This window comes from Ixodes scapularis, unplaced genomic scaffold, assembly GCF_016920785.2.
Source record: "Ixodes scapularis isolate PalLabHiFi unplaced genomic scaffold, ASM1692078v2 PGA_scaffold0__279_contigs__length_252992795, whole genome shotgun sequence".
NCBI classification, from domain to species: Eukaryota; Metazoa; Arthropoda; class Arachnida; order Ixodida; family Ixodidae; genus Ixodes; species Ixodes scapularis.
In genome coordinates, this window is record NW_024609835.1 from 127439716 (window position 1) to 127460201 (window position 20486).

The 20486-nt window shown below is 52.0% G+C and overlaps 1 protein-coding gene across 2 annotated transcripts in view; it reads right to left on the minus strand.

Moving 5' to 3' along the window:
• Positions 1–20486, minus strand: part of LOC8033539 (ras-related protein Rab-27A) — a 197046-nt gene that overhangs the window by 16418 nt on the left and 160142 nt on the right. For both annotated transcript variants that reach the window (XM_042289797.1, XM_040211328.2), the window contains exons 2-3: positions 19984–20180; positions 9008–9171 (exon numbers count right to left, since the gene is read on the minus strand). In XM_042289797.1, the coding sequence (XP_042145731.1) occupies positions 9008–9171; positions 19984–20172 (353 nt within the window). In that variant the 5' untranslated portion in view covers positions 20173–20180. The remainder of the gene's footprint in view (positions 1–9007; positions 9172–19983; positions 20181–20486) is intronic.

Sequence of the window (20486 nt, forward strand, 5' to 3'; positions counted from 1 at the left end):
AGCCACACTGGTGATTTTCACGAATATGTTTAAGGGCCGGAAAATGCTAAATTTATCGGGCGCGCCCGCTAAATTTAGCGGACGGTGGTCAGGTGACATAATCAGCGAGCCGGTGAACCATTGACGCTCTCAAAATCAGGCTAGCACGTGACACGTTAGTGACGTGACTGAGATGTCACGTGAGAGCCTCATGTTGATGGCATCACTGCCAACCAATGCTGTAATGTCACGTTGTCCCGTGACGATGTGACGCCAGGTGATCACGTGACGGATAGTGGCACATGCTTACACACTCTGCGTCTCCCAACTTAATCCGTAGGATAAAGGTAAATTTATTTTATAACAGCCCTTCAATTACTTGTTGGTGTTAGCTTTGTCACTTCCTGCACCCATCCCCAACTTTCTTGGACGTCCACGCCTCGGTGTCTGCACTAAAATGGGAATTTCAACTGAACAACAACAAACATCTCAAACGTTTCCCGGAAATATATGAAATGGCAGTCATAAGGATATCAAAAAGCAGTAATACAATTTTTGAGCGCGTCTAGATTTTATTTTACAGCTCTACAAATTGTTTTGCATTGAATACGATGGGCCACATTCAGAAAATTGGCAATTTCTGTTTTTCTTGAACAAAGCTCGTAATGTTCCCGAAGTGTGCAATTGCATGGGTATTACAAAGTGCCAATGAATTCGAATTTTGACATTTTTCTTAATATTTTACTTTTTGGAATGTTTCGGTAAGTTGGTCATTCCGTCAGGCGTGCCTGGTCTGCATGTGTTCACGAAGCTGGTCTTGACAGGGCGATCAGTCAACCCCAGGCCACAGGCTCGTGACATTGGCAAAGAAGTGTTTCCATGCAGTACATAATGAGACGCCCCCCAATGTCGATAAGGGTTACAATCGGGTCGGATGCTGAAAGCACCCCGGGAATTTACGTGACACAACCTACCGATGCGCTCGTTCCATCCTTTTAAGCTTTCTAACTTTGTGCAAGTTCCTTTCAAAAGCACGAATCATAACAGTAATAAAGATAGCTATTCACTCTATTGGGAAGAACTCTCGGCAAAGAAGTCAACCAAAACACGACGCAAACCCGCAATCCAGGTTTATATTGAAATGCTTTTTTGGGGATTTCGATAGTACAATACAAGAGTGTTCGGTCACATATATACAGTAGTAAACAAAAATATATGGTATTTCGTTTTTTTTTACAGGAGTATTGCTCGACGTCTAGTTGATTGATTCATATTTAAGTAAGAATCAGTTTCCACTCTAAATAGAACGTTAATGTAGTGTTCCATTACAATTTTTATATCTGTATCACAGTTCGAAGAAAAGTCACCCACGTAAAACCGAAATATCCAATCTTTTTGTTCACTACTATATATATATATATATCAGTGTGTCGAACCGAAAAAATACGGGTTCGGTTACGGTTCAGGTTCAGGTAAATTTATTTTGCTCCGGTTCAGTTCCGGTTCGATTAATTCGAACCGCGAACCGGTTCGGGGCACTGAACCGGTTCGCGAACCGGTTCGGAAATTATAAATGACAAACTGCAACACCAAATTAACAAAATCAAAATAACACCAAAATAAAAAAAAAAATGCAACATCATGTTCTAGAAACGTGTTATGAAATGAGCACACAGCAGCATTTAGGATTTACGAGATTGTAGGAAAATAAAATCCCGTGACGCAATTTTTTTTTTTGCACAGCCTTCGAATTCTTTTTCTTCCGTGCAAGCCGCGACCAGCGCAATACTGCTTCCTATGTCAAGATTCATAAATGCAGCGTTTATATTCCTAAGACTGGGTGGAGAAGAAAAATATGTAAGCGAGGTGTGTGTCAGTTGACGGCACTTAAAAACAAATGGCATTGATAGCACATTCATTGTCAACAGCGCGTGGCCGAACCGTTTTGACATGAGCCGGTAACCGTTATTTTTTTTTCCGGTTCAGTTCCGGTTCGGGTTCATCGCGATAACAATATAACGGTTCGGGTTCGGGTTCAGTTCCGGAAAAAATACCGGTTCGGTTCCGGTTTTCGGTTCGGTTCGGTTCGGTTCCGGCTCGACACCATGAGATATATATATATATATATATATATATATAGATGCTTTATGTAAGTTACCACCCCCCCCCACAAAAAAAAAAAACACTACAAAAACGCAACTGGTAAAACATTTCGCGTTCTGTCCCCTCCTGGTAAGATCTAAGCAAAGACGCAGGGATTCTAGTGGTACTATCGATTTCACAAAAGCGAGGTTGCCTAAAATGTCGATTCAAGTTAACTGCCCTTGACGCTGTCTTTGAACGTGCAAAAGCTTGCGGAGAAGCAGCCTAGACGGCCTAATGACAGTCGCGCGCAGCTTCTGTGCTACCAGCGCATGACAACGGATTACGACTGTGTGTGATACGGGCCATCGTGTATTTCGGGGATGCAGGCTTGACGATTATAGTGTTTGGAGTGAGCAAAGTTTCTCAGTGTTTTTTGTAAATCGCTCCAAATAAAATAGACCGGCCTCAGAATAAGTCTTACTAAATTGCTTCCTGTAAAAAAAAAAAAAAAAAAAAAAGAGAGAGAGATTTTAGGAGCGAAGTAGCTATCATTCTGAAAGTAGCATCGAGCGACGTGTCTTTGGTGTAATTTGGCACGACTAACAGCAATTACAAAGCAATAAAAAAAAGCTGCGTTTTTTTTAATGGCAAAAACAAATTATGTATTTCCAGACGGTCAGACTTTATAGCACTCGTGGTTGCAATAATACGGAAAAAATAAACTTAATGCTATCTGAAGTTAAAGTTACAAGCGATTTTTGCGGGATTTGCTGGTCACCATTTTCTTATAAAGCTTTTCCTTACGTCGTTCCTTTTTTTTATAACCAAATAAGATTTAAGTTTCTAAACAGTGGAACGTTATTCTAACACTGGCGCTACGTTGAGAAGGAGACACAGAGTTCGGAGATGCGTAACTTACATTTTTTGTTAGAAAATCCACTCTCGCTCTTCGAGGCAGATCCCCCCGTATATCCCACGTAAATTTTCGGAGTAACTTTTACAAATGACAGCAAAGAATTCCGGCGGCCGAAACAAACAATGGTGAAGTGAGTGCCGAAACTTCGAGTTTAAAAAGTGAAAGCTGCTTACAACTCCCTGTAACGCCGAATTAGAGCGCAGCTCTTGAGGAGGAGGAGGGAAGGGCACTGGGGGGGGTTAAACTAACCAGGGGGGGGTCACGTGACCCCCAATGCCGATGATGTCAACACTGACGTCACTGATGACGTCATCAGTGACGATGACGATGCGGGTACCGATGACGTCATTAGTGACGTCACTGATGACTTCACCAGTGATGATGACGATGACGATGCGAATGTCGGTGACGTCATCAGTGACGTCGCTGATGACGTCATCAGTGATGATGACGATGACGATGCGGATGTCGGTAACGTCATCAGTGATGATGACGATGACGATGCGGATGCCGGCGACGTCATCAATGCTGATGACGATGACGATGCGGATGCCGGTGACGTCATCAGTGACGATGACGATGTGGATGCCGGTGACGACATCAGTGACGTCACTGATGACGATGCGGATGTCGGTAACGTCATCAGTGATGATGACGATGCGGATGCCGGTGACGTCATCAGTGATGATGACGATGACGATGTGGATGCCGGTGACGTCATCAGTGATGATGACGATGTGGATGCCGGTGACGTCATCAGTGATGATGACGTCATCAGTGATGATGACGATGTGGATGCCGGTGACGTCATCAGTGACGATGACGTCATTGGGGGTCACGCGACATCGGCGGGGGTCACGTAACCTCAGGGGAGTCACGTGACTTCAGGGGGTCACGTGACCTCGGGGGGGTCACGTGCCCTTCACGAGGTCACGTGACCCCGGTGGGGGGCTCGCGCGTTATGGGACATTTCCCATGATGCACCGGGGTCACGTGACCTCGGGGGGTCACGTGCCCCCAACGAGGTCACGTGACCCCGGTGGGGGGCTCGCGCGGTGCATTATGGGACATTTCCCATGATGCACCGTGCGGTTACGCCGACGCCGACGGCGACGCCGACGCCGCTCAAGCCGGAAACGGGCCCTAAGGGCTGCGCTCTAAAAAGTGAAAGCCGTTTACAACTCCCTGTCACGCCGAATTAGAGCGCAGCTCTTGAGGAGGAGGAGGGAAGGGTACTGGGGGGGGGGGTCAAGTAACCTTGGGTGGGGGTCACGTGACCTAGGGGGGTCACGTGACGATACGGATGCCGATGATGTCATCAGTAACGATGACGATGCGGATACCGATGACGTCATCAGTGATGCTGACAATGACGATGCGGATGCCGGTGACGTCATCAATGATGATGACGATGACGATGCGGATGCCGGTGACGTCATCAGTGACGTCACTGATGACGTCATCAGCGATGATGACGATGACGATGCGGATGCCGGTGACGTCATCAGTGATGATGACGATGACGATGCGGATGCCGGTGACGTCATCAGTGATGATGACGATGCGGATGCCGGTGACGTTATCAGTGATGATGACGACGACGATGCGGATGCCGGTGACGTCATCAGTGATGATGACGATGACTATGCGGATGCCGGTGACGTCATCCGTGATGATGACGATGCCGATGCCGGTGACGTTATCAGTGACGTCACCGATGACGTCGTCAGCGATGATGACGATGACGATGCGGATGCCGGTGACGTCATCAGCGATGATGACGATGCGGATGCCGGTGACGTCATCAGAGATGATGACGATGACGATGCGGATGCCGGTGACGTTATCAACGACGATGACGATGACGTCACTGATGACGTCATCGGGGGTCACGTGACTTGGGGAGCCACGTGACTTTGGGTGTCACGTGACCTCGGGTGTCACGTGACCTTGGGGTGATCTTGGGGAGTCACGTGACCCCCGATGACCCTTGGGGAGGGGTCACGTGACCTTGGGGTCACGTGACCTTGGGATGACCTTGGTTACGCCGACGGCGACGCCGCTCAAGCCGGGAACGGGCCCCTAAGAGCTGCGCTCTAAAAGTTTTTTTAGAGCGCAGCTCTTAGGGGCCCGTTTCCGGCTTGAGCGGCGTCGGCGTCGCCGTTGGCGTCGCCGTCGCCGTCGGCGTCGGCGTAACCGCGCGGTGCATCATGGGAAATTTCCCATAATGCACCGCGCGAGCCGCCCACCGGGGTCACGTGACCCCCTCCCCGAGGTCACGTGACCCCCGCCGATGTCGCGTGACCCCCGATGACGTCATCGACACTGATGACGTCACCGGCATCCACATCGTCATCGTCATCATCACTGATGACGTCATCATCAGTGATGACGATGACGATGCGGATGCCGGTGACGTCATCAGTGATGATGACGATGACGATGTGGATGCCGGTGACGTCATCAGTGATGATGACGATGTGGATGCCGGTGACGTCATCAGTGATGATGACTTCATCAATGATGATGACGTCATCAGTGACGATGACGATGTGGATGCCGGTGACGTCATCAGTGATGATGACGTCATCAGTGATGATGACGATGACGATGCGGATGCCGGTGACGTCATCAGTGATGATGACGATGTGGATGCCGGTGACGTCATCAGTGATGATGACGATGACGATGTGGATGCCGGTGACGTCATCAGTGATGATGACAATGACGATGTGGATGCCGGTGACGTTACCGACATCCGCATCGTCATCGTCATCATCACTGATGACGTCATCAGTGACGTCACTGATGTCGTCACCGGCATCCGCATCGTCATCATCACTGATGACGTCGTCAGCGACGTCACTGATGACGTCACCGACATTCGCATCGTCATCATCACTGGTGAAGTTATCAGTGACGTCACTAATGACGTCATCGGTACCCGCATCGTCATCATCACTGATGACATCATCGGCATTGGGGGTCACGTGACCCCCAAGGTCACGTGACCCCCCAAGGACACGTGACCCCCCTGGTTAGTCTAACCCCCTCCCCACCCCCAGCGCCCTTCCCTCCTCCTCAAGAGCTGCGCTCTAATTCGGCTTTACAGGGAGTTGTAAGCGGCTTTCACTTTTTTAGAGCGCAGCTCTTAGGGGCCCGTTCCCGGCTTGAGCGGCGTCGCCGTCGCCGTCGGCGTAACCAAGGTCATCCCAAGGTCACGTGACCCCCAAGGTCACGTGACCCCTCCAGGTCACGTGACCCCTCCCAAGGTCATCTCAAGGTCACGTGACCCCACGTCTCTCAAGGTCACGTGACCCCTCGAGGTCACGTGACCCCTCCCAAGGTCCTCAAGGTCACGTGACCCCAAGACCCCACGTGACCCTTTGAAGGTCACGTGACCCCCAAGTCACGTGACCCCCGAGGTCACGTGACCCCCGAGGTCACGTGGTCTCCTCCCCAAGGTCACGTGACCCCCAAGGTCACGTGACCCCTCGCAAGGTCCTCAAGGTCACGTGACCCCAAGGTGACCCCCAGGTCACGTGACCCCTCTGAGGCCACGTGACCCCCCGAGGTCACGTGACCCCCCCTCCCCGAAGTCACGTGACACCCCCCCCCCCCGAGGTCACGTGACCGCCCCCCCGGAGCATATTAAAGAATGAGGGGAGGAGGAGGGGTCTACCCTCCCCTCAGTACCCTTCACTCCTCCTCCTCAAGAGCTGCGCTCCAATTCGGCGTTACAGGGATTTGTAAACGGCTTTCATTTTTTGTGCGCGTGATTGGTTTTGCCAGTGATGGAAAACGCGCAATAACGAGGAGCCAGTGACGATGCACTTTTTTCGCCGCTTGATTGGTTCCACCATCAAGGCGGCTGTACTGCACACCGGCCAGAGCGGCGACCTCTGAAGGGCACCTGGGGCTATAACATGGACACTTGGCGAAGAAGTCGGCGAGGAATTCGGCGTCCGTGATTGGCCGGCGCCAAGGTCAAGCGAGGCGCCGGCCAATCACGGCCGCCGAATTCCTCGCCGACCTTTTCGCGAAGTGTCCGGATTAGAGTGCGGACAGGGCTCCGCGCACGCCGCGGAGGCGTGCGCGAAGCCCTGTCCGCACGCCCCTCGCGGCGAATTGCACAAACGTAGATTTGTCTGGGCGAAAAAAAAAAGTCGCGTGAAACGCACTGAAGTGATTATCATCATCATCATAATCACAGTCCCCCTTCCCAACGCTAATGGGGTGGCGGTGCGGACGGGGCTTCGCGCACGCAACATACGCGTGCGCGGTAATCGCCTCCAGCGTGGTTCTTTCGGAAGCGGGGCAGCTGAAAAATGCGGTCGTTCAGTTACTCCGTACGTCCGCGCTCGAGTCGATATATTCGCACAATTAACGAGATTTACGTGGTACTACAATCGATACAACGGCGGCTGTCCACTTTTACGTCGTTCCAAACCGCACTCTCTTAAAGCTGGCTTCACCGAATGCACGGAATTCTGCGGAGAAGGGACCTTACGGGCGGAATGCCGCTGTGAGTCGCCAGGCTTTCCCCCACCGAACAAGTATGTGCTATTTTGCAGTAAGGAGTTTTTTTTTGCGCTTGTCCGTGTCTACTCGCTTTTGCGCTTGTCCGTGTCTACTCGCTTGTACTTGTCCCCTGTGTCGCGCAAAAAAAACCTCCTTACTGCATCATGAACCAACTAGGCCAACAACAAGTTTTATGTGCTATTTGTTTCATTTCAAGGGTTATTTGTTCCCTGTAGTACGCTCAATACTATGCAGAAGAGGTGAGCCAATTATATGTATATATATATATATATATATATATATATATCTGTGCGTGTGTTTTGTGCGTGTGTGTGTTGGGTACTCCATAGCGTCACACAGAAACACATTTGAATCAGAAGCCACGAAACCCTTTTGCACACTGTTTGAGGGTTCACATCGTACGACCAAATCGAATAAGCATCTCAAGAAATTTCGTAATAGACCTCGTTAAAAAAAAAAAAAAGTCGTCTCCTGGAATTTTGGCAACGGAGCTCCAAGCTCCTACTCCAACCAAAACCCTTCCCCAGATGCGCACCTGGACCCTAAGGGTTCGAGGCTGCCACCGCCAAGACCCATACCCAATTCAATGTGTGCCTAGATATGAGAGTGTTTCCAATCACTTAATCCGGGTCACGTGGTTCGCGTTTGCAATACAAGGTGATTGGAGGAAGCGAAAGGCGTTGACCATCTGCGAGTGTTTCCAAACTTTGCCCAGCCTCTTTGGCCGCCATCCTCCTCGTCGCGCGGACACGCACGCACGCGCACGAGCACCCCATTTGCGCAGGACGTTTTCGCCATTGATTTGGAAACGCTCTCCGTGGTTCGAGGTCCTCACTCTCTTAAAGGGGCGACGCAACGATTTTTGTACTTTGCGCAAATACCGCTTCGAACGGATCCGTGGCGTTAATGACCCGTGAAACACCGGTTCGTTTTTTACCACTCGCATTCGGAGTACCAGCAAAATTAAAGAAAAACGAGCAGCGTTCACCTCCTCACCTTGCAGTCAGAACAAGCGGCCACGTGATCAGGAGCCGATTATATGCCGCCAATGTTGATCATAGCCACGCGCTGGAGTTGGCAAGGCACAGGACACGCGCTGAGTTCGACATTGTTAGGGTTCGGCTATTGTCATCATTGCAGCAACTGGACACGGGCCACTACCCGAATGCTTCTCGAGCTATCAATTATCACGAGCCCAAATCGAGTGCCATGCAATTCCCGGGTACAACCTATGAGCCGCATTCAAATATCGTATACTTCGATCCCCAGTTACGTCATCAAGTTTCGCGAAGAATAGAAAGAAATAAAACGCTCGCTTTTGTCTTTAAAATTACACCGCAACAAATGCGTTTCTTGGTCAGTGGCGTTGCGTGCGAGTATCCTTGAGTCCCACTAGTGCGAGTAAGCTGGTATAAAGTGAAAGACATTCTAACTTCATATCGTAGCAGCGCCCTTTTCAATCTAGGCTCACTAACGGTGTCCTACCTGAGGAAGGACTGTTCGCTGGTCAGGTCGAAGAGGACGAGGAAGCCCATGGCGTCGCGGAAGAAGGCCGTGGTGAGGCTGCGGAACTTCTCTTGTCCCGCCGTGTCCCACAGCTGCAGGTAGATGCGTTGGCTGCGGCCGCCGCCCTCCGGGGACCGGTACGTCTGCGGAGAGCAAGAGGCGTCCGCCCTTGTACGCGAACCTGCAGACCGCCTTTCCTAAAGTAGTTTCTCTGGTGCTTCTTTGTTTCTTTTTACGTCCACCCTTTTCGCAGGCAGGAAATGACCCTCGAAGTGGCGCATACTATGCGGCCAGAAATTGAGGGAGAGGAGGAAACGACAGTGCGCGAGCGACGTCAGAACACCTAGGTCTGGTTCGGATGATTGGTGGGCATAGACGCAAAGCTAGCTGCCTCTGTCTCCACTCGCCGAACGCGTTACAACGCGAAACGCCAGCGTCTGGCGTTTGGCATTCGCGTTCGAACCCGTTTTAACATTGCAGTGGAGGCAAAAGCTGCCTTTGTTTCGAGTGCACTCGTCCTTTCCAATGCTGCCCCCGGGTGAAGGCAGAGGTGCAGGCGGGCGATCCCAGTCCCGCTCTCGACTCCGGCCCGGATCCAAGCACCGGTCCAGTTCAAAGGAGCCGCCACCGCCGCCACCACAGCCACGGCAGAACCACCACCAAAAGCAGCCGGGACCAAGCCAGCAGTCAGACCAACAACAACAGGTGAGCTGGGCAGATAGGGTCTCCATGCCCACTAAGCCTCAACATAAGGACAGTGGCAGATCCGCCCTAGAACTACAGCTAGCCCAAATTCAGTCCGTGTTGACTCAAGTGTTAAAAGAGAACAGAAATCTTAAAGCAGAAATCGCTCAATTAAAGACAAAGAAAATAAAAGTCAGGAGCCGCCCACCGTCAATTACCAGCGAGAAAACACCAACCCCCCCCCCCCCCCCCCCCCCCCCCCCCCATGCGCAAATAGCCTCGGTTGCTGCGGAAGGCCCGGTGGTGACGGCACCGCCGCTGAAGCGGAAAGCCGAGGAAAACCCGCAATCAAGAGACGAACTACTCGAAAGTCTAACGGAGCTCGTAAAAGCGCAATTCGATGCACTTAACTCAAAGATAGAACTATTCGAACAGCGCATGGACAGAATTGAACCTAGAACTACAGCCATCGAAAGTACACTCGTGGAGAGCCGTCCCGCACCCGCGGGACCAATTAAGAGCACAAAACCTTACCAAAGGCCCGCCGCTACGGAGAGTAGCAGTGACAACAGCAAGGCCACAGGGGGACCAGCACATTGCAACTAGATATGGCCCCGAACAGCAAAAATACAGAGTACACAATTTGGCAATGGAACTGCCACGGGTTTCGCCGGAAACGGGGAAACCTTCAGCAGTTCCTCCAAAATTCTTACAGTAACGATAGAAAGGAGGAGGTACCAGATGTCATCGCCTTGCAGGAGACGATGGGACTTCCAAAATTAATGGGGTACAAATCATATGCCGGAGCCTCTGACGGAGGCGAAAGGGAAACGCTAGTTGTAACCCTTCTAAGGAGAAACTTAGCGGTGATACAGCACGAAACCACGGTAGTAAACGTTGAGCACGTCCTCTAAGAAATTATACCATCAAGCAAAAAGGAAGGCAGCCTCTTTGTCCTAAATCTATACAGCTCTCCAAAACAGCGACAGGGGTTCGGACCCCTGCTTTGCAAAACACTCGATATTGCCAAGAGAAACACGGTGGTGGTCGTTGGGGGCTTTAACGCGCCGCACCCCGCATGGGGCTACCGAAGGGGCTCCGTCAAAGGACGGAGCCTTTGGGCGGACGCGCAGCACGTTGGACTAACCCTTGTCACCGATCCCCAACAGCCCACGCGCACGGGTAACAGCGTGAGCATAGACACGACACCGGACCTCACTTTCACGAAGAATGCACCGGAGCCTAAGTGGGTCAACACGCAGGACCTGGGTAGCGATTACTTTATTATTGCCACGACACTTCATCGGGGCCCACAGAGAAATGGGGCAGGAAACTCACAATGGTAGAATGGGACACTTTCAGACAGATACAAGGGAGCGAGCGCGAAAGCGAGCACGAAGTCGAACACGAAGAAGCACGCAACAGTACCACAGACGCTACCACAATTACACACATAGAGCAATGGACAGGCCACGAAGGAGATCCCTGAGGAAGCTGGACTAGGAACAGCCGACAGCAAACTCCTTCATCTGTGGGAGGCTCGTAACAGCCTACAGGAAAAATGGAGACGCCAGAGGCTGAATCAAAACCTGCAGAGGAAATAGCAAGGCTCGACAGAGACACCGAGGACCACGCCAACCGCCTAGCCCGGCAACAATGAGAGTCCACATGCAGCAGCATGGGGGGCCAACTTGGGCTGCGCAGGACGTGGAACCTACTTCGCTGTCTCTTAGACCCCGACAGTAGCAAGACGTTACAGAGGCAGAATTTCAACATCACGCACACGTACAACGGTACAGACAAGGAACTCTTACACGAGATGCAGAACAGGCACATACTACAACGAGGGAAACTCAAGAAGACTACACGGGTAGGGACAACCCCACGCTAGACGAGGAGATCACGGAGGCCGAGGTGAGGGCTGAGATACTCCGACTACGCTAAAGTCAGCGCCGGGCCCAGATGGCATCACCAAGAGACACTCAGAAACCTGAACGACGAGTCGATTGAAGTAATTACGAGATACATGAACGAGTGCTGGGAGCGGGGCGAAATACCGCAGCAGCGGAAGACTGCGCAAGTGGTAATGATGCCCAAACCCGGCAAGAAACTACAGATCGAGAACCTCCGGCCCATCTCCCTGACTTCCTGCGTGGGGAAACTGCTGGAGCACGTAGTTCTCGCGAGACTAAACAACCACATGGAGGACCGGGGACTGTATCTACACACAATGATTGGGTTCAGACCGCATCCCTCGACGCAGGACGTAATGCTCCAAATCAATCACCACATACTCGACGCCCGGGACAGGGCAGCAGGGCTGAAAGCCATCCTGGGCTTGGACCTCACCAAGGCCTTCGACAACGTCACACACAAGGCGGTTCTGGAGAGCCTCAGGGACCTGGGGGCAGGCCGCAAAGCCTACCCCAAAGTTCGGGACTTTCTCTCGAATCGAACGGCCAAACTAACGATAGGAGACATAAAACCCGAAGAGATAGAGCTCGGCAGCAGGGGTACACCGCAGGGTTCGGTGCTGTCCCCCTTTCTGTTCAACGCAGCGATGATCGGCTTGTTGAAAATCTTAGATAAGATCAAGGGCCTCAACCACAGTCTCTACGCCGACGATGTTACCCTATGAATGACAAGCGGCAGTGAGGCTCAAAAAGAAGAAACGCTACAGAGAGCAGCGAAGGCAGTCGATCGCTACGCGACGGAGAGGGGGCTCAGTTGCTCGCCGCAGAAATCAGAGCTGCTGTTGGTGTTTCAAACAATGGACACGCATGCTCGTTGCAAACACTATTGACAGAATTGTCTGCGCACCCCATGAATGTTCCAAGCACGTTTGCATCATACATGCGCGTGTGCTTCCTACATATATTTCTACAGACAGCGAAATGACAACCGTGACGGGAGAATCCTTGTCTTTTGCACAATGCACTATCTGGGTGACCAAGCGCCCTTGGACATTGTGCGTAGTCTATAGACTCCCGAGAACTGCGGTCATCCGCCTTGCCCGCGTATGGCATATATACTGCGGCGTTAATTTACCGAGAGCCAGCCATGGCGTGTCGGGGCGGTGACGCGCGATGGGATTACGAGCGCCATGAAAGCCATAAGGCGGTCGTCAAACGAGCACTCTTTGCGGCGGAAGAGACCCTCCGCGCTTTGCTGCCGCTTTTTTACGCCGCCGGTGGCCCAAAGTAAACTACCCGCGATTTTTTCATAGTCTCCCAAGTGAATCGCGCTGACGGCGCTTCGTCCGTCGGCAAGCTCGGGATATAGCTTTGCCGGGAAAACGTTGTCGTCCTTCATCTTCTCGGTGTTTCGTCTACTTTAAGCGGAAACCAAAAAAGGGAAAGCCGTCACAGTGTGCTGTTCGCCGCGTTCACGCTCGCAAAACCTTACGCTGCGGTCACACTAATACTATACGTGTCACAAAAGACAGTGTACAGACAGTGACTGGCGCGTGTTTGTTCCTCGTATACATTAAAGTCACTGGATCCTGGGAAAGTAGCGCCATTGCCTTCCCTACCTGCTAGCCGGACACAAACGGATACTAACATACAGACGACCCAAACCTCGCCAGGCCATTGGCTAATCGGCGTACGTTGCCATGGAAATCGCCATCTCGGTCCATTTAAATCTTCGAAGCTTTCAGGGGGTCGTTCTAAACATGTCGCGCCAAGATCACCATGGGGCATCATCGTACTGGAATCGTTCCTCTTCAATATAAGAGTCTTTGGCACTTCGTATGCGATCACTTTATTAATCAGGCCCATCTCCATGGATCTTTTACAATTATATTGTTCCTCTTGCGCATTTCAAGACAGTAAACTTATTTTTCAGTGCCTCCAAGCACCGACACCGCATCTGGTGGTGGTACGAATGTGTACGCCTGTTTCGCCGGTGTGTGGTTAGCAAAATCTCGGTATTCAAAAAACGACTCAATAAGGCTACCCGTCACCAGCGAATCTAGATAGGCTCACCAAGAACGGAGGGGTCAAGGAGAAATTGCTAATTTCATGGACCAAGATGGCGACCACACGCGGAGCTTGGCGTTACTTTCCCAGGATCCAGTGACTTTAGTATACATGACGGCCCTTGCGCACTGACGCTGATACAAAAGCTGCCTTGCAAACGTACGTTCGAAGCATTCATAGATGCCCAACGCAAACGCGCTTCCAACGTGCTTCGGGCGTGTCCGCATGCTCTTTCATCGTGTCCGGAGAGAACTACGCGGGTGCGAATACGGGTGCATTTTTTTCTCTCTCTTTCCCTCTCTCTAACCACCCCATCGCTATTAGAAGCGTGCGCTTAGACACTGGCGCCACGGTGCGACTCCTAGAAAAAGTATTTCGCGTAGACCACGGCGGGACTGGCATAGACATCACGTGTGGCAGCCAACCTTATAGTTTCTATCCAACGTCGGTTTACCTGAACGTTCGAAACCACAATCGCCGAGCCAAAGATTTTTTTTTTTTTTTTTTTGACGCGAGATTTGCAAGTTGAAAGCACAGTGCCGCGGTGGTCTCAATCCCAGTAGTACTCGATCCGCCAGCGCGGAGCGATCGAGAGGACCGAAAAATGCTTCTCGTGTAGATTTTATCAATTACTCGCACCGGTGAATGTCGTCCTGTAGTGATTTCCGGACCGTCGAATGCACAAACGTTTTGTAGAGGGGCGATTTCATATCGAAGCGCGCAGGAAAAAGTAGTAATTCTCACTAAGACGAACCTCAAAACCGTTTTTGCGTCATATTTTTATTTCTTGAGTGTTTGACCTCTAAAGGACCAAAGGCGTCTCTTGGGATTAGGCCGATCGTCACAGGGGGAATCGCCAAACTCAGATATACCTTCCATACAACAAATAAACGTTTCGCGTGGGTTTTTGAACTATACATTAAAAGCGAGAAATGTCCATTACTTTTTTTGTTTTCGTTATTTTTGTAAAAAAAATCCAGAACTTGGCTTCTTCGACGATAATATACCATGTTTGAATGATGGGAACTTTTGTAACATTAAATTTTATGACAAATTATATATGAAATGAAAGCTTAAGAACTCTAAGAACTGAAATATTGTTATAGACATGCCACTTCATCCGAGCGAAAAACGCCCTTGCATACAAAAAAGAAAATCGCAAGCAAAATGGTGAGTTGGGCCAGCTGGTTCATTGTACGGAAAGAAAAGCGCCAAAAACTAGGACAGAGTGAAGAAGACGACAACAGAAGGCGCAGTCGCAACTGAATTTTTATTTAGAAAAACAGTGTCTTAAATACACTTTCAAACACTCCACGTCATTTGCCACGTGCCTACTCTTTCTCTAAAAATAAACGCTCTTTATCTGTCAGGGTCAAGGGAGGCTCACTGATACACTTATCTGCATCCTTGGTATTATAACATACGCTTCATGAATTTCCCTCCGTCTTTTTGCTGTGACGCCCCAAGATAGCAATGTCACTGAACACTGCACACACATATCAGCTGCAATGCACAGCCAAATAGCCAGCCGGCGACAGCCAGGCGGCGCCAGCATAGTGAGAGCCCACGGTTATATCCTCTCTCGCTATAACTTGACAAAGGGTCACCGATAAGCCCCACATTGCGTGCCGAAGGCTTCCGAAATGCGCAACGTATACGAGCCCAACGTACACAGATTGGAACATGACGCAGCGAAATGCCTGATACATCTTCCAAGTAAAAGCTCACTCCGGTGATACATAGTCACGTCCCGATTGGCCCGCCAGGGCCGTAGCTTCCGCCGTACTGGCATGTTATGCGATCACGGCTTCCTGGTCTACCCAGTATTTCTTGCTGCAGACACTAGGCCTAAGCGGCGCCACCAGAGTAATAGCTCACGTTTGAACCATGCAGCCGCCAGTACCAAGGATACCCAATGTTTCTTGTTTCAGTCACTAGATAGCGCCAAACCAAACAGCATTGCAGGTTGCCTATGCCCAGAAGGTGACAGTTTTAAGGAAGCAGGGTGCTCTCTCGCGCGATCATTCACACAACGGCCTGTTTGGCCTACGTAGGAGCCACCGCAGGGAAGCGGTACGTCATAAACAACACCGGTTTGACATACCACAGACTTATACCCTAGTTACACGGGCGCTTTCAACTGCCATTGAGTCAACGACAGTTGACTCAATCGCGATCGGCCGGAGTTACACGGCGGCGCCAACTGTCATCGAGCCGCTAATGACAGTTGAGTTCAACTGAGCTCCCCTACCTCAGTTCAAATGAACGGACTTCCCCAACTGAGGTAAAATGGCGCCTGTCCGCGGGACCGCTGCCGCCGACCATCGTTTCCGAGGCACTTACTGTTTCGGAATGCAGGGGGAGGCGTCTAAAAAGAACCGTAGCAGCAAAATATCCGGGAAGGAATAGATTTAGGCGTCCGAGCTGCCGCTAAAACGATCCCGGCTAGCCGGCAAGCCACCGAACGAGCGAAGATGGCGGCGGGATTAGCTGTGTGAATGAACAGATAGTAATGGGTGCACCCATCGTAGCGGGTGGTAGCTAGCCCCACCTAGCCTAAAATATGCGCAACTTAGCCCCGAATCTGCTTTGGTACGGATGTGAATGCCGCTAAAAAGCAACAAGGTATTTAACATAATGTACGATATACTTATAGTAAATAAAATATGTTTCTCTGAGTAGATAACTTTAACAAGTAGACTGATCACGAGGCACAATAGCTAGTTTCGTTTTAGCTTCAACTGGGTTCTAAAGAGCCGTGTAGCACCATATCAGTTCAGTTCAGTTCAATCACAGTTGGGGCCGATAACTGTGATTGAACTCAACGATAGTTCAAAGCGCCCGTGTAACTAGGGTAATATTCTGCTGTTTCTTCCATTGGCTATAAAAATCAATGATCCCCCTGAGGATCATTGATATTTTTTTTTTGCATGACGCAGAGAGTTTATTCCGGGCTGAAAAGACGAACACGAAACGTCCTAACGTTCCGCTGCATTTTTTTTTTAAGTTATGAGGGACCGCGTGAATGTAAGGGACGACGGCAGGTCTCATTTTTTTGGCGTTCACCACCATTTCTTTTGGTACCTCTAAATCTTTCTGTAGGGCCCTCTACAGCTTCCGAAATCGATTTTAGCGGAAAGCTTGCACTCACGAGCCAATCGACCTGTAGAAGGAAGCTCCCTTCCAATTCGTCGGGACAGGATGTTTTCAGAGCAGCTCCGAGGCATGAAGAGTCAATACTTCTTTATACTAACCTGGAGTGAGCGGAATTAAAAGGGCGCACACCTCTCTTGGACCAAGGTTCTTAAGTCCAGCATCCGTGGTCCTCTCTTGAGTGAAATTTGAACCATTAGAGCAGGACGGAAACGTGCCGAGCACTTCAGCTGCCATCTGGTCCGTAAGCTCATTCCCTAGGCGGGCGATGACAAAATAATCATCGCCATACCTCTATATTTTAAAAAAAAGCTTGCTTGCCTGAGCAGAACGGCTTCTAGATAGCCATTGGCGGCCGCTTCACGAGAGCGCGTACTCGGCCGCCGCTCTCGTGGCATGCGTTGCCGGAAGGGAAGGGGGGGGGGGGCTGCGGCCGCTTCACGAGAGCGCGTGCTCGGCCGCCGCTCTCGTGGCATGCGTTGCCGGAAGGGAAGGGGGGGGGGCTGCGGCCGCTTCACGAGAGCGCGTGCTCGGCCGCCGCTCTCGTGGCATGCGTTGCCGGAAGGGAAGGGGGGGGGGCTGCGGCCGCTTCACGAGAGCGCGTGCTCGGCCGCCGCTCTCGTGGCATGCGTTGCCGGAAGGGAAGGGGGGGGGGGCTGCGGCCGCTTCACGAGAGCGCGTGCTCGGCCGCCGCTCTCGTGGCATGCGTTGCCGGAAGGGAAGGGGGGGGGGGCTGCGGCCGCTTCACGAGAGCGCGTGCTCGGCCGCCGCTCTCGTGGCATGCGTTGCCGGAAGGGAAGGGGGGGGGGGCTGCGGCCGCTTCACGAGAGCGCGTGCTCGGCCGCCGCTCTCGTGGCATGCGTTGCCGGAAGGGAAGGGGGGGGGGCTGCGGCCGCTTCACGAGAGCGCGTGCTCGGCCGCCGCTCTCGTGGCATGCGTTGCCGGAAGGGAAGCGGGGGGCTGCGGCCGCTTCACGAGAGCGCGTGCTCGGCCGCCGCTCTCGTGGCATGCGTTGCCGGAAGGGAAGGGGGGGGGGGGCTGCGGCCGCTTCACGAGAGCGCGTGCTCGGCCGCCGCTCTCGTGGCATGCGTTGCCGGAAGGGAAGGGGGGGGGGCTGCGGCCGCTTCACGAGAGCGCGTGCTCGGCCGCCGCTCTCGTGGCATGCGTTGCCGGAAGGGAAGGGGGGGGGCTGCGGCCGCTTCACGAGAGCGCGTGCTCGGCCGCCGCTCTCGTGGCATGCGTTGCCGGAAGGGAAGGGGGGGGGGCTGCGGCCGCTTCACGAGAGCGCGTGCTCGGCCGCCGCTCTCGTGGCATGCGTTGCCGGAAGGGAAGGGGGGGGGGCTGCGGCCGCTTCACGAGAGCGCGTGCTCGGCCGCCGCTCTCGTGGCATGCGTTGCCGGAAGGGAAGGGGGGGGGGCTGCGGCCGCTTCACGAGAGCGCGTGCTCGGCCGCCGCTCTCATGGCATGCGTTGCCGGAAGGGAAGGGGGGGGGGCTGCGGCCGCTTCACGAGAGCGCGCGCTCGGTCGCCGGTCCCGACTCCCCAGTCGCAACCTCGGCAGTAGCGAAACGTGGCCGTCCACGCCAGTACACCGCAGACGAGCGGAAGAACGACATTCCTGCTTTAGCATTCACAACTCATAAGAAGCGCTTAGGTGTCCTCGGAATTTTTCGATACCAATTAAAAGTGTAGTTATAGGCAACGCCATCTTACCGGAAGCCAGCGAGTAGCGAAGAATATGGCATGGCACACGAGCGCTGCGTCGGTCAGGCTTCGGTTATGCCAGTGTCCCACTAGAGCGACAGACAGAAACAAAAGACAGCGACAAGCCTCAAACCCACGCAGCATGCTCGCGATGGTACATTTGGAAGGCGTTTATACCTCGTTTCACCTTATGTGCGAGCGAAGGCAAAGCTGGAAGCGCGAGCGCGAAAGTTCCGTGCGTTCAGGCTTTGCTCGAGCGCGCGAGCTGGGGAGAAACGCAAAAAGCGCTGGTTTCGCGCTTCTACCTTTGGCTTCGCTCGCAGATAAGGTGAAACGAAGTATAGTCGTTCGGTGCTCGTGAAGTAAGCACGAGCGATTGCCTGCCAAAGGTACCCTCGCGTGCATGATGCTCGTGTTTCAGCATAGCATCCTTTATTGTACAAAGACTCCCGAATCGCGAAAGACTCGGGTTTGAGGCTTGTCGTTGTGGTTTGCTTCTGCCTGTCGCTATAGTGGGACACGAGTATTAGAACTCGTTTTCTCGCCGACAGAACACGGGACGCACACCATACAGCACTATTGCCTGGCCACCTATTATCAAGGACAGTTTAAGAAACGCGGAGCGGGTCCTATAACTGTCGCGCTTCTTCTTGCTTCGTGATTGGCCTCTCCGTCGTTCTTAAAGCTAATGACGCAATCCCATTGGCAGCGCAGCGATGATGAAATGCGTGTGACTAACCACGCACCTCGCTGATTAAGCTATCAGTGCACTCTAAAAAAATTTGAAAGTCTACTTTCCCGCAAGACACTTGGAAAAGCCAATCGCTGCCATTTACGGAGGGCAGGGATTGGCTTTTCTTTCTAGGCCTAACCGTATCACCAGCCTCCATTCGCTGAGCGCTCTCCGTAGATTGCAGCGACTGGCTTTTCCCCGTGTTAGCGGGAAAGACGGTTGGGATTTCTTAAGGCTGGCTTACACGTGTGCGTTTTTTTTTGTAGCAAAGTGCGATGCGTTCTCCAGCGCCATCTATCGAGGTATGGCCCTATAGCTGCAACATGTTTTCGACGTGTGCAGAAATAAACTGAAGGATTGTGCACTATTTGAGAGATCGAATCTACGCACAATCTGTTACAAACGGTCGCTTATAACATTGTTAGGATTTTGTCGAGCTCACAGTAAAAAATGATGCGAAAAAAGAAAGAAAAAAATCTATATACGCAAACTGGAAGTGTTTCAGGGCTTAACGACAAATCTCGTCCGTGTGATTAGTACAGGCTCTCTATAGTGTGAAAAGGTTACGAGAAAGCGAAAGGCAACTCGGTCACAAGAAACGGCAAGTGTGTTAACCAGCCTTTAGACATTGGCTATAAAAAGTAATAACTGAACGTAAGAAAAAAAATGCAGAGAGGAAAAATAAAAGCAAGGTTTACGTACGATCCTCTTCTCCCTGAAGTCTATGCCGACGGTGGAGATGAACTGCCTGTTGAAAGTGGCGTTGGTGTACTGGTAGAGGAAGCTCGTTTTGCCCACCCCGGAGTCGCCCAGCGCCAGGAACTTGATGAGGTAGTCGTAATCTGCACCCGGAGCTCCGCCCCCGCCACTGCTCCCCTGCCCATGGCTCATCTCCACATCTGCGCCGGGAAACGCGGGACCGCCACTTTTAGTAGTCCGCGAAACGAGAACCGCCGAACGGAGAGCCCGCTCCGAGCGCTTGGGGAAAGAAGCACTTCCACAACAAAGTAACAGGAGCAGAGTCGTCCAGCCATCGAAAGATGTGGAGCGCATCACGCCGTTCATAACGCCGTCTGCTACTATTCCTTTTTTTTTTTTTTGTGCGTGGTTGGTTTAGCCGGCGGTTGGAAAAACCCAGAAAGACACCGAGCGCTGTGACGATGCATTTGTGGCGCTGCTTGATTAGCGAGTTTTAGGGAATCGTT